Source organism: Schistocerca piceifrons, chromosome 8 (genome assembly GCF_021461385.2).
Source record: "Schistocerca piceifrons isolate TAMUIC-IGC-003096 chromosome 8, iqSchPice1.1, whole genome shotgun sequence".
NCBI classification, from domain to species: Eukaryota; Metazoa; Arthropoda; class Insecta; order Orthoptera; family Acrididae; genus Schistocerca; species Schistocerca piceifrons.
The window spans coordinates 40,450,438-40,465,341 of NC_060145.1; the positions used below are offsets into that span (position 1 = coordinate 40,450,438).

General features: G+C 39.2%; 1 protein-coding gene across 1 annotated transcript in view; it reads left to right on the forward strand.

The window, feature by feature from the left end:
* LOC124711295 (integrator complex subunit 2-like) overlaps positions 1-14,904 on the forward strand; it is an 85,297-nt gene that overhangs the window by 40,227 nt on the left and 30,166 nt on the right. The window contains exons 7-10 of the mRNA XM_047241299.1: positions 1,885-2,082; positions 3,016-3,199; positions 6,365-6,513; positions 11,955-12,361. Of these exons, the coding sequence (XP_047097255.1) occupies positions 1,885-2,082; positions 3,016-3,199; positions 6,365-6,513; positions 11,955-12,361 (938 nt within the window). The remainder of the gene's footprint in view (positions 1-1,884; positions 2,083-3,015; positions 3,200-6,364; positions 6,514-11,954; positions 12,362-14,904) is intronic.

Sequence of the window (14,904 nt, forward strand, 5' to 3'; positions counted from 1 at the left end):
AGCAAGTATTTATGCCTGGAATACTGTGGCCAGCTTCCCTCTTTCTATTCTAGGCCATATCCTGTATACTACGGCCCCAGCACATTTTTCTGTTTCCTACCCACCAGTAAACCAGACTATGTCCCCTGAATGGTATTTGGTTCCTTCTTCCACTGCTGCCTACTTCCAACTGCTGCCTTGAAAGGTTTATTGAAGCGACTTGAAATTATTGTATAGTCAGCTGGCATTTCATTGGCCATTCCTAATTTGCCACATTCATTATATTGGGGTGGGATACTGTATATTCCTAAGGTTTCCCGTTATTACCAGGTCTTAATCTGTCTAGCGTGGTCTTCATCGCAGTAGTTGGTGGTCTGCTAACTCTGCCTGTTACGGTAAAGAAAGCCAGTCTATGCACCTAGCCGAGCTCTGTAGTAGCCACCTTGTGTTCTACTTTATTTCACTGTACTGTAGCTGCATAAATTATCATAGGTCTTATTACAGCTAGATGTATATCCAGTACATACTCCTGGAAAGTAGACTCCAGCTCTTACCACAGGCCTGTCTATTGGACATAAGAGCACCATTTGCCTTGGAGCATGTATTTGTTTCGTGAAGGGTCCGTGATAGTTTTGCATCATCAGTTACCTGTAGACACTTCACTGCCCCCCTCTAGTGGTAGAATCTCATCAAGAAGCTTGAGGCTGCAGTATGTGTCCTGGGTATGCTTCCTTGTGAACAGTACTACAACAGTTTTCCTGGAGCTGACTTTTATAACCTGTTTCCTGCATCAGTTTTTCAGAAGGTTGAGGGCGCAAGGTGTTACTTTTCTAATGGTACTTGCAAATTTGCCAAGAATTACTATGAATGAATTGGCTTTGTATTCTGCTGTGAGGTGGTGATGACCAGTGGAGATCACTGTTGGATAACTGCCATCCTAAAAACCAAGACTACAGTGCTATAGATTGTTTTCCTATTTCTTGTGTCACCTTTTACTGGATCCAATTTCCTGAGAAGTGGGAGTGTTAGATCCCTCCCTTGTTCTTTTGTTCCCTGTCTCGGGTAGGTGGAAGGGGCCTGCCCATCATTCTGAGGCAGTCTCTTTTTTGGAAGTCTTATGTTTAGTAAGCCATCCATTGCCTTCTTTTCCCTTTTGTTCTGTGAGAAGTTTTCTCCTCTTAGCCCCAGACAAGAATTTGATTTTTATGTGGTCCAACTTCTCAGTTACATTTTCCACTTCTTGGACAAGTCTGTCACCCAATCCAGTTGCAGAAACATCTTCCATCAGTTCCAACCATGTTGCTTGGGTGTTTGAGGTCTCATCACGTCCCTCAAAGTTTTGTATTGTTTTCTGTGTTCTTTATTTTGATCCCATTAGAACTGGGATATATCAGGTCAACACGAGAGGAGCCCCACATGGTGCGAGGCTAATTGCTCAGAGAGGCTGCTCGGTATCCCTGAGGCTACATTGACAACACATCTTCCCATGTGCCATGGACCCCTCAGTACAGATCCCATCAAACCTTGTTGTGGGTATGTAGGGAGTTTGGGAAGGACTATTGGAATGATTGTGGGAGAGATGGGGAGTTGTGGGACATGCTTTGTCTGATTCGTCCACTGAGATCTGCCTAGCAAGGGAGGCGGCCAGTAGCTGTGCTACAGCTGGTATAGCCCTCAGCTTCATGTGAACACACAAACCTCTGCCGACGTGGTAAGTGCTACAAAAAGGCAATGTCCCCTGGAGAGGTGTAATAAATTCATTGATTACAGTACTTAAATATGTGATTAATGAAATAAACATTTTTATTAATGGTTTTAGCAACATTGATATTCTATCTTTTAATAACCTTATGTGAAATATTGTATAACAAATAATAGTGGTATTTTCCTTCCTTGTTGTTCCAGGTTTCAGGAAGAGGAAGTGTCACTAATTGTACAGCTTTTGACATCTCATCCCCCACCATCTCCTGCTGGAGTCCGATTTGTGTCACTGGGTCTTTGCATGCTCATTGCTTGTCCCTCTCTCATCAGTCAACAAGAACATGAAAAGCGAAGCATAGAGTGGGTTCAGTGGCTTGTTAGGGAAGAAGCATATTTTGAAAGGTGAGCAACAGTGCAAAAATATGCCTTTTTTATTCTTCTCTCAACCAAAATATATAATTTATTTCTTTAAGCTTACTACTGCCCAAATTATGACAGTATGTGCATTAATTTTGTAAATGATGTTAAAGAAAGTGGATTAAATTGCACTTGACCAGAAAGTTAACTAGAACACCAAGGTATTTCACTTTGCATGGTCCTGTTGGAGGGGACTCACTCAGCCAAATGTAGGTTTAAGGTGGATTCCAGATCGTGGTAGACCTTGGCATTTTTTGCATTAACATAGCATTGCTAGAGGTGGAAAGAAACAATACATAACCAACTATGGATCAAAACTCAAACCTTACCCACTAAATCACTATGACACTTGATTTGTTCCCTGTGGCAATCATTTTGAAACAATTGAAAGTTTGTAATTGAGACCAAATGCCAAGATTAATTAATTGAAGTAGCTCCCCACCCCCTCCCCCCCGCCCCCTTCCCTACCTCCTCACCATCATGACCATGTGCTTCCACATATTGTTGCCTGCACGATTCAAACTCTTCAGAATTGCTATACAGTCCCATCTTAACCTTGTTACATTAACATCCATCTGGTCCACTCAGCGATGCATTAAGGGGCATCTTTTCATTCCCAAACATGGGTGAAGGAAGCGATGCATACTCTTGTCTGCTGCTCACCTGAAAAGTTTTTTGTCATGGTATAATAAAACTTGTGTAACAATGGACTAAGTGCATTGAAAACTAGTGAAAACTATTGAAACTATTGAAAACTATGTTTAAAAATTATTTTGTTTTAAGTTTTGTTCATTTGTAACAAATTATGAAAATTTAGTGCAGATACTTATTGAGTTATCATCTTGTATAGGAGGAATGTAAAATTTTTTGTTGAACATGATTGTAAATAATATTTATTGTTCTTAATCTTATCAACAGCTCAAGTGGAGTGACAGCATCATTTGGAGAAATGCTGTTGCTTATGGCAATCCATTTCCACAGCAATCAGCTAAGTGCTATCTGTGAACTAGTATGTTCCACCCTTGGAATGAAAGTACAGATACGTTCAAACAACATGACACGAATGAAACAAATTTTCACACAGGAGATTTTTACAGAGCAGGTAATGGACTGTTTATTGTTTATTAGTGACTGAAACACTTTACAGATTGGCTTATTCAGTACATCCAAGAAGTCCTTTTACCCCTAGGCAAAAACAGTGTATTTTATATTGGGGCACTTACATACAAAAGCTTTTTATCCAGCAGATATGTATGTGCATCATCATGCCCACAGCAGAGGTCTAAGCATCTACAAGTCCTCCTTGTCGTCTGTGGAGCATATCCCGAGTTATGCTTCAAAGGGTTGCCTAAACACTTTAGCACAATTTTTATTGGTGTAACGCTCTTGAACCATGTGGGACTCGATTATTCCCCATAACGAGCTGGCAGGTATGGTTGCCATTCCAGTCAGATCTGAATAGCACAGTGTGCTGGAGCCGCATTTTCTTGTAACAACACGTCATCCTTTATTCCCTTGCCTTTGAGCTGAGGTATTAATCCATTCAGAACTTGTAGAAATAATGATTTCCTTCAGTTACCATTCAAAGAAATGCGGCCCAAACAGGTATCTGATGATTTTCCAGTGCTTATCGTAACATGAGATGAGTTCCTTTCCCTCTCTTGTGCATACTAGAGATTTTTCTTGAACCATAAAGCCACATGCTTCCTGTCTTAACTGTGATATATCTCACATTTATCAGAAAATAGCACACTTACATGAGACACACCATTCAGAGATTGTGCCAACAAAGCATGCTAGACTACAGTTCGCTGCTCCGTATCATTTTAAGACACTGTCCATTCTGTTCAACTGCTCTTCCAAGTCCTTTGCTGTCTCTGACAGAATTACAATGTCACTGGCGAAGCTCAAAGTTTTTATTTCTTCTCCATGGATTTTAATACCTACTCCGAACTTTTCTTTTGTTTCCTTTACTGCTTGCTCAATATATAGATTGAATAGCATCGGGGAGAGACTACAACCCTGTCTCACTCCCTTCCCAACCGCTGCTTCCCTTTCAGGTCCCTCGACTCTTATAACGGCCATCTGGTTTCTGTACAAATTGTAAATAGCCTTTTGCTCCTTGTATTTTACCTCTGCCACCTTCAGAATTTGAAAGAGAGTATTCCAGTCAGCATTGTCAAAAGCTTTCTCTAAGTCTACAAATACTAGAAACGTAGGTTTGCCTTTCCTTAATCTTTCTTCTACGATAAGTCATAGGGTCAGTTCTGCCTCACGTGTTCCAACATTTCTACGGAATCCAAACTGATCTTTCTCGAGGTCGGCTTCTACCAGTTTTTCCATTCGTGACTTATTAAACTGATAGTTCGGTAATTTTCACATCTGTCAACACCTGCTTTCTTTGGGATTGGAATTATTATATTCTTCTTGAAGTCTGAGGGATTTTCGCCTGTCTCATACATCTTGCTCACCAGATGGTAGAGTTTTGTCAGGACTGGCTCTCCCAAGGCTGTCAGTAGTTCTAATGGAATGTTGTATACTCCCGGGGCCTTGTTTCAACTTAGGTCTTTCAGTGCTCTGTCAAACTCTTCACACAGTATCAGATCTCCCATTTCATCTTCATCTACCTCCTCTTCCATTTCCATAATATTGTCCTCAACCACATCACCCCTGTATAGACCCTCTATATACTCCTTCCACCTTTCTGTTTTCCCTTCTTTGCTTAGAAGTGGGTTTCCATCTGAGCTCTTTACATTCATGCAAGTGGTTCTCTTTTCTCCAAAGGCCTCTTTAATTTTCCTGTAGGCAGTATCTATCTTACCCCTCATGAGATAAGCCTCTACATCCTTACATTTGTCCTCTAGCCATCCCTGCTTAGCCATTTTGCACTTCCTGTCGATCTCATTTTTGAGACGTTTGTATTCCTTTTTGCCTGCTTCACTTGCTGCATTTTTGTATTTTCTCCTTTCATCAATTAAAGTCAGTCTCTCTTCTGTTACCCAAGGATTTCTACTAGCCCTTGTCTTTTTAGCTACTTGATCCTCTGCTGCCTTCACTATTTCATTCCTCAAAGCTACCCATTCTTCTTCTACTGTATTTCTTTCCCCCATTCCTCTCAATTGTTCCCTTATGCTCTCCCTGAAACTCTGTACAACCTCTGGTTCTTTCAGTTTATCCAGGTCCCATCTCCTTAAATTCCCACCTTTTTGCAGTTTCTTCAGTTTTAATCTACAGTTCATAACCAATAGATTGTGGTCAGAGTCCACATCTGCCCCTGGAAATGTCTTACAATTTAAAATCTGGTTCCTAAATCTCTGTCTTACTATTATATAATCTATCTGATACCTTCTAGTATCTCCAGGATTCTTCCATGTATACAACCTTCTGTTATGATTCTTGAACCAAGTGTTAGCTCTGATTAAAAATACTACCAGATGGCTTCCTCTTTCATTTCTTATCCCCAATCCATATACACCTACTATGTTTCCTTCTCTCCCTTTTCCTACTCTCGAATTCCAGTCACCCATGACTATTAAATTTTCGTCTCCCTTCACTACATGAATAATTTCTTTTATCTCATCATACATTTCATCAATTTCTTCATCATCTGCAGAGCTAGTTAGCATATAAACTTGTACTACTGTAGTAGGCATGGGCTTCATGTCTACCTTGGCCACAATAATGCGTTCACTATGCTGTTTGTAGTCGCTTACCCGCCTATTTTTTATTCATTATTAAACCTACTCCTGCATTACCCCTATTTGATTTTGTATTTATGCCTTATCACTGCTTAAAACAGATCACAGCTCTCCAACTGAGCTGGTATGCTCCCTAATACAATGTTGGTAAGATGTTAAACCCAAACCATTTCTTCCACCATTTCTCCTAGACAATTGACAGATACCACTGATTTTATTGGTTTACAGATTATGTTATGGTGTAGCATTTGTTACCAGTTTATTTCTATAATTATGTCTCAGTGTAACTAAAGATCTTTCTAGGAAAGGAAATAGCTCTATGACTCTGAATTTACTTTTGTTGATATTTGACGGAGATACAAGTGAATTGCTGGTGTTGATCTCAGATGAGCATGGAATTGTATTTTGTGTTATTCAAATTTGTAACAATTGAGTTATATAATTCGTGAAAGTACTTATTGTTGCAGTTGTGTATTATATGTGGCAACGAAGAGTAATACAGAAAACTGCTAACATTTTATAGCTTTTTTGTGAAATTGATTGTGCTCGTATGATTATCTAAATTCTAGGTTGTGACATCACATGCTGTGAAAGTGCCAGTTACAGCCAATCTCAATGCTGACATTCCAGGATTCCTGCCAATCCATTGCATTCACCAGCTGCTGAAGAGCAGAGCATTCACAAAACACAGGGTGCCCATCAAGGACTGGATTTACAAGTATAAATATCAATGTTTTATCCGTATTTAACTTGAGAGTATGGGTTGATTATAATTGAAGTTCAAGTTTCAAAATGCTGTAAAAGAAGAACCACTGCTCAGAATGACATCAAATTTGAATGGAATGTTATCAAAGTAGGAGGGATATGCTATGGAAACAAAAAGAATTTAATGACAATTTTCTCACTAGATGGCCACTGTAAGTGTCGTAATGTAAATAGATTCAGCTACAAATGGCAGATGAATTGCAATACAATGGCTATGGTGCCCATTAAACCAACTGTATTAAGCAATGTGTATGATCACACAAGTTTGGCTTTCAACAGTTGTGGAACTGTTACTTAGGCAAGCCCGTCCACCACAGCAAGGTCGTACCACATCATATGGGAAAATTTGCTTTTAATTCTCCTAAGGCCAAAAACTGCATAAAAAGCAATGATGAAATCAGTTTTTAACTGTATTTAATCCAAAAACTATGTCAGAAGTAACAATTAAATTGGTTTTTAATTGTTGTAAGACTAGCATGAGACATGTTCGATATGCTGTCCGCTGTTTCATGCCACAAGTTGAAATCGAGAAACTGTGAGTTCCACAACATATCACAGTATCTCAGGGCTCATGTACAGAATGTGTTTCGCAGTGCATGCCTTCAGTTCAGCTATTTTGTAATCAGAGCACTGAGCACAATATCTTTCAGATAATGCCACAAGCCAGAAGTCACACGGATAAAAATCAGATTATTTGGATGGCCAGGCTGTAAAAAATGATGGCCGGTAATTCTAGCATTTCCAGAATGTCCCTGCAGCAGCTGCTTGACTGATTCTGCAATGTGCGGTGGAGCGCCATCTTCCACAAAAATCATGCTTCCTGCATATCCAAGCTGTTTAAGGATTGGAATGATGTCAGTGCACAAAAGACACTCATAGTGTTTACCAGTGACTGTACAGGTAACAGGATCCATAACCATCGCCTTCAAAAAATATGGCCCAAAGATAAATGATGCTGCAATCCTGTATGACACAGTTACCTTTGCAGAATGAAACTGTACTGGTTGATGTGTGAGTGGATTTTCCATTGCTCAACTTCTGCAGTTCGGTGTACTGTCGTTCTTGGAGATGGAAGTGGTCTTTGTCTGTCCACAGAACATTCCATGGCCATTCATTTTCTACCTCCATGTGAGCAAGAAATTGTAGAGCAAACACGTGCCTTTCTGACAGGTCAGGATGAAGCAGTTCCTGAACATTGGTAATTTTGTATGGCTAGCAATGCAAGATGTTTTGTAGAATTTTATGCACCGTGCTTACAAGTGTGTCCATAAGTTCCCCACGATCTGCATGTTTGTACACTACCACTTGACCCCTCCTGCAATGCTGTTGCCCATCTACAATTAAGTCAGATCAATTGTTTTTGACCCTCTGCCACACTGCACTTCAAAATAACCTAAATAACCTGTCTTTTTCGAATTTCGTAATCATTTTCTCCAGACCCTTGGCAGACATTGGACCAATGCCTTTCTTTACACCCTGAGTGTCTGGAACTTCTGCAGAGCTGATGACACACAGTCACCGTTCTTGTAAAAATGCTGTACCAGCAGCACACGGCCCTGCATTGAGAGTCATGTTGAACATCTCAGTTGCAAACTGAGGAACAGCTGTGTACCCTGGCTCTGTTATTTTTCAGATTCTGTCACTTACAGTGCCACAAACCTGAAGTTTCCATTGTTTAAATTTTTTGTTAATTTTTTGTCACCGTCAAGTCTCCCCTTTCATTGGTAATATTATGTTCAAATTTGACATCATGCAATGGTTCACTGTTACAGCATTTTGAAACTGGAACTTTAATTGTAATCATCCTATATATTGTTAAGGATGTCAGCAAAATATAAAAAAAAGACATGGTTTTTTAAAGTTAACATAAATATCTGTGCATAACATAATCAAAGTATGTACTTAGAAATGATTCAGGCACTATTATTTTCCCACAAGGATTTATTAGTGTATATGTGGAACTGGAGTAACAGGTCATACATCTGACAACATGTCTTGAATTTAATGGGGAAAATGATGCTTCCTTAGTAACAAATCAGGTGAAAAGAAGGGGAAAACAGGATAGCTCAGATTAAAATATTGTGTGCATGCTATTGACAGCACTGAGGGATGAGGCTCTCTGTGACTTAATAATAACAAATAATGGGAACTGGCAAAAGGACTCGTTCTTATGGCTGAGGAAGCAACATTTTTCATTGCACCCCCCCCCCCCCCCCCCACCAAAAAGAAAGGGGAGAAAAGGGGCTGATTTTATATTTGCCTAGTTACTGATGCCATCTGTGAATGCACGAATTAACTATTGTGCTATTTTGACTACCTTCTGGTTTAAATTTAAGAGCACTAGCATTACAGGCTGCTTGTGATGACAGAAAATTTTAACAGAATGTTTTCAACTTCGGTCTTAAAAGGAGCAATGGAACAAAGTGTGAACATTAAGTTTTGTATTAAAGAGTAGAAGTGCTATAGACACACTTTTGAAATGATACAAACTGTTTGTGACGGTCAAGCGATGAGTTATAAAAATGTTTAAAGTGGCATGCTAGATTTCATGATGGTAGACAGAGCACTGAAAGTAATCCACATCCAGGAGCATCATCGACAATTCAAGTTGTACAAAATGTTCAAAAAGGGGCTGAAATCCTTCGAAATGATTGTGGTACCCTACCAGGTTAATTGAGGAGCTCACTGGAATTCCTAAAACAATTGTGTGTTGCTTGTCAGCCAATTTTAGCATAGACAGTGGTCCACTTGGAATATGTTAACTTTTCATCTGGAACATTTTTGTCATATGAGCCTATTTTTCAAGATATTTAATTGTTCCAAGTTAAAACAAACACTCATATATATATATATATATATATATATATATATATATATATATATATATATATATATATATATATATATATATATATATATACAGACACATTGATATAAGACTGTTAGATATTATTTCGCTGTCATACTAAGTCTTTCATCGGACATAGGCAAAACACACACACTCACGCATGCCCACACACACTCAAGTGTGCGTGCGCCCACACACGCACGCACGCGCACACACACACACACACACACACACACAGTGTGTGCTATTGCAGTCAGGCCTCAGAACCTAGGATGACAGTGGCCGTGTGTGTGTGTGTGTGTGTGTGTGTGTGTGTGTGTGTGTGTGTGTGTGTGTGACAAAGGACTTAATCCAAAGTAAATGGACAGATAAAAACAAATCTATTCACCAAACAGTGGCAGGGAAACACACACAGAAAAGGATTTAACTTTTACAAGCTTTCGGAGCCAGTGGCTCCTCCTTCTGGCGGAAGAGTTGAATTGGAAATCTCCCCTGACTTGGGGTTGTGGTTGAGTTTTCTAAACCATACCCGTTTCCTCTAAACCTCTCGAGCTCTTTTCCTTCACACCTCTTCCTTCTCCTTCAACTCTCCCACCAGAAGAAGGAGCCACTGGCTCCAAAAGCTTGTAAAAGTTAAATTCTTTTGTTAGTGTGTTCCCCTGCCACCACTTGATGAGTAGATTTTTTTTGTCTATCCATTAACATTATATTATCAATAAAGGACTTAATTCGATATCTAAATAATACCTAGTAGTCATTCATTAATGTCCCTATCTACCACTTAATGCTTCGTCTGTCAGGTGAGTAACTATCTAACCGTTTCTTATAATTGCTGTTCCATTGTGAACTTTCCATTACATACAACAGTAAACACTTAGTAACGCAACAACTCTGAGATGCAAAAGTACTGTGATGTGGATCACTGCAGAATAGCTCAGCATAGTGTCATTAGCCTGCTCTTCCATTGCATTCAGTGAACCTGGGTTGCTGATGATGTCGAGTCCATCTATACTGCTGTATGTCTCTGTTGCATCATGGGGACTGGCTACTTTCAACTGGTGCCAGTGGAAGCTTAGCAGAAATTTTTCATAATTTCATTTAAAATTTCTGTTTGACTGCGCAGTTCTCTGGCATTAAAACCTATTGGTTTAGGTCTTTGAGCAGTGGAATCTTTGCAAATCAGTTTACTGCTTTTTAAACATGATTTTCAAAATAACCACAGTTTAACTGCTTGACTCTGTTCCAGCAAATAAGTGGTGCGAACAGGGCTGTACATTGTCACCTCTCCTCTTCATTGTGGTCTTGGATGAGAGAATGACTGTGATGGCAGAAAAAACTGGAGAAGACAAGATAAAAGCAATGGTCCAGAATGAGATTTTCACTCTGCAGCGGAGTGTGTGCTGATATGAAACTTTCTGACAGATTAAAACTGTGTGCCGGACCGAGACTCGAACTCGGGACCTTTGCCTTTCGCGGACAAGTGCTCTACCAACTGAGCAATGGTGTTCATGGATGACTTGATGATCTGGAAAAACGGGGAGGTGCAGATTCAGGAACAGCTGGGTGCTTGTAAGGAAATTGTGGGACAATGTGGAATGAAATTCAGTGTAAACAAATGTGAGCTCCTGGTCACTATTAGAAAGGAAAAAGACCTGCTAGTAGAATAAGAACTGCATGTGATTAATTGAAAAGCGTCAAGTCCTTGGGAAGTGTAACAGAGGAAAAGGGAAGAAATGAAAAAGAGATCAGTGAACATGGCAGACAGGCAGAAGCATTCCTGGTTTAGAACAAAGACGTCCCACAAAAAAGCAAAGAAGTAATATATAGAAGTTACTACTTCCCAGGACAGACCCAAGTGTCTGAAACATGAGTAATGGAAAAAGAGGTGTAAGCAGATTACAGGCATGTGAAATGAAATTCCTAAGAAGTAGGATAAGAGTAACAAGGAAAAATAGGATGAGAAATGAAAGGGTAAGGGAAGTAGTGAAATAGGAACACTTGTTCAGCAGAATTGAAACATCAAGGTTAAGATGGTGTGGGCACTTAAAGGGAATGGAAAACAAGAGGATTTCCAAGAAGATCAATGAAATGCAGATGCAAAGCAAACAACCAAGAGGAAGACTAAGGGCTAGATGGTTGAAATGTGTGAAGGAGCATGTTGAAAAAAAGAGGTGAGGACTGGACCAGAGTGAACACAAAGAAGGTGGTGGGAAAAGGGACTAGATAGTGAGGCTTATGTTCCAAACAGACCCAGCTTGGGACTGGAAATTGTTCAAGATGATGATGATGATGATAACTGCTTGACTATGTAGTGTTTTGGTTTGTATTACAGCCAATTCCTGGAATTAGTGGAAGTCAGGGAAATCCTTCAGTTATCTTGCATCGCAATGGACTAAACTTACAGATAGAAAAATTGTAATAAAATTTGAAAATGAGGCTGCTTTTAAGATTCTTTGTGCTCTAAATAATAATTAGTTTAGCAAAAAATTATTAATGAAATTATATAGTGGCACGATTTATCTCTACATCCCTTTCAAAATTTTCAGGCAGATATGCAGCAGTGTCTCGCCCCTTCATCCCCTATTACCAGCTTTAGTGGAGGTTTATGTCAATTCTATATTGGTACCAAGCTCTAAAGCACACAACTTGGAACATACAAACCAACCCCTTGATGAAGAAGAAATCCAGAGGGTCTTTCAGAATTCAGTTCCGAATACACAGTCTGTTGTCGGCAAGAGTGCTGGCAGCCAAAATGCCGAAGCAGCACCATCCCTAACATCACAGTTGTTGCTGCTGTACTACCTGCTGCTGTATGAAGATGTCAGACTGGCCAACATTCATAACCATGCAGCTGCCGGTCGCAAAGTGAAGAGTTACTCTGCTGAATTTCTCGCTGAGCTGCCTATCAAATATTTACTGCAGCAGGCACAGAAAGATCAACAAAGCTATGCAGGTAATTTGACATTTATTCAGAGCCTACCTCTGTAATATAACATGTTCATATTAAATATCCAATTAGGCCTATAATGTTTTATTTACAAGTATCAATATTGTGAAAAGGATATATTGCTACTCACCATAAAGATGACACATTGATTTGCAGACAGGCACGATGAAAAAACCATTACAAATAAGCTTTCTGCCAAAGTCGTCTTCAAAAAAGAGAAACGCACACACATTCACACAAGCAAGCACACCTCACTGGAGCATTGGGAGGTAGCGGTCATGTGTGTGTGAAATGTGCTTGCTTTTGTGAATGTGTGTGCGTTTCTCTTTTCTGTAGAAGACATCAGCTGAAAGCCTATTTGTAACATTCTTTTCATTGTGTCTGCCTGTAACACAAAGCGTCATTTTTGTGGTGAGTAGAAATCTACCCTTTTCATAATATTATTGACATTCCGACCTGGACTTCCCGTTGTTTTACTTATAGTTATAATATTGTTATGAAAAGCTGAGGGGCTTCAAATCCTGTATTTTACAAGTATTCCACATGATATAATATAGAACTTAGTGTCTAGTCCTAAGATGTTTCACATTAACAAAAATTAGTTTTATCTATTTTTCCTTGCATACTTACCTGTATCAATCTTTTCCATATTGAGTGTGTGATAAATGGTGATCAGTTTTGGAACATTCTATTCACCATTTTGGACATTTTATGGTAATCTCAAAATTGTATCAGGAATAACACTCATTGTCTGGGGTGTAATCCTATGTGACTATTTATCTTTTTGTTTTTACATTTTAATTTGTTACTGTAAACTGCAGAAGAATGGTAAAGCCACCATTCCAGATGGAGTCTATGCTAAGGTTATTAAAGTTCTAGCTGAACAGCAGTTGATTGGCCTCAGCTTTCTAAAATCGTTGCTCAGTGTTATCTGTGCGTCAGGAAAGATACCTTATAACTGGCTGAGATCAACTTTTTTACCACTGATGAAGTAGACCAGTTCCTCACCATATGATGACTATCGTACGATTAGTTTGATGTCTCACATACTCAAACTATTTTATGAATCATAGACACACAGATTTACAAGAAATGTAAATCCCAAATGGATGCAACCCAATTTGGCTTCCGAAATGGTGTTGGAACTCGTGAGGCACTCTTCTCCTTAAACATACTAGTGTAGAGATAGAAATGTCAATGTGGACACTTGTTTCATTGACTATAAAAAAAAAACCCTTTGACTGCGTGACATATAAAAAGATTGTGGAGTTTTTGAGATCAACTTGTACTGACTGAAACGATTTACTCATCATCAGTGCATTGTATTGGAACCAGTCTGCAGATGTAAAAACATCAAGGAACATCAGAAATGACTACAATTAGTAAAGGCATTCATCAGGAATGTAAAGATCACCTCTTTTGTTTAACATTTACTCCAAAGCAATTTTCAAAGAAGTGTTGATGGAAGAAAGGAAAGGGATCATTATAAGTAGAAAGGTAATTAGCAGTATTAGGTACAGAAATGACACTGTTGTCATAGCAAATGATCTACCTGCCCTCCAGCACATGATAAACAATTTAGTTTGACTTGTTTGTTAACAGTTCCAAGACTGAAGTTTTAGTCTTCTCTAAGAGAAGAATCCATAAAATCTTGTCAGTAAAAGGAAATAAGATTGAACAAGTATCCTCCTCAAAGTATTTAGGCAGTGTGATGGCTGAGCAGTGTGACTGTAAGAAGGAGATCAGATCTAGAACAGAACAGGCCAGCAGACAATTTATTAGCAAGGAAAATTTTTTCATAAGATGTGATGTTAGTCGGCAACTGAGAATATGAATGATTTATTGCTATGGGTTGAAATCTGGACCCTTGATCAATGTCTGGAGAAAAGAATTGATGCATTTAATATAAGTATATTCTTACCTGTTCCTTGGATACTGAAAATTTCAAACAAAAAAGTCCTTCATTTGATGGGGCGGCGGTGGGGGGGGGGGGGGGGGGGGAACAAAAAAAAAAAACTGTTTCTCACTAGAAAACAAAGGAAAACTAAATTTCTAAGACACATTGTAAGAGGTGAAAGATACCAGTTTTTACAACTCATTATTGAAGGGAAAATACAAGGGAAAATGTGTGTTAGAAGATGAAGGAACTTATGGCTGAAGGATATTTATAGATGCTACAATTGCTTGTTAGAAAATGCCTTCCCTGCTGCAATGTCCTTGTCCTCATGGATCGCCAACCTCCATCAGGAGAATGCACCTTATGAAGAAGAAGAAGAAGAACAAGACTATTGTATTTCCCTGTATGTCCATCTTTTCAGAGATGGTTGCGGGACACGGCTGTTCAGTACAGAATGTCAAACCAAACACTTTACAGCTGTCCAGTTTCCAGTTATTTTATTTGGATGCCAGTTTCGGTGCTTTACTACATTGTCTTCAGGTCTCCTGAGCGACATGTAGGAAGATTCCAACCTCATTTTCCGTCAAAATAGGGGCCAGCATCCAATTGTATTTTATCAAGAAAGAAGTATGAGGACAGGAAACCACTCAGC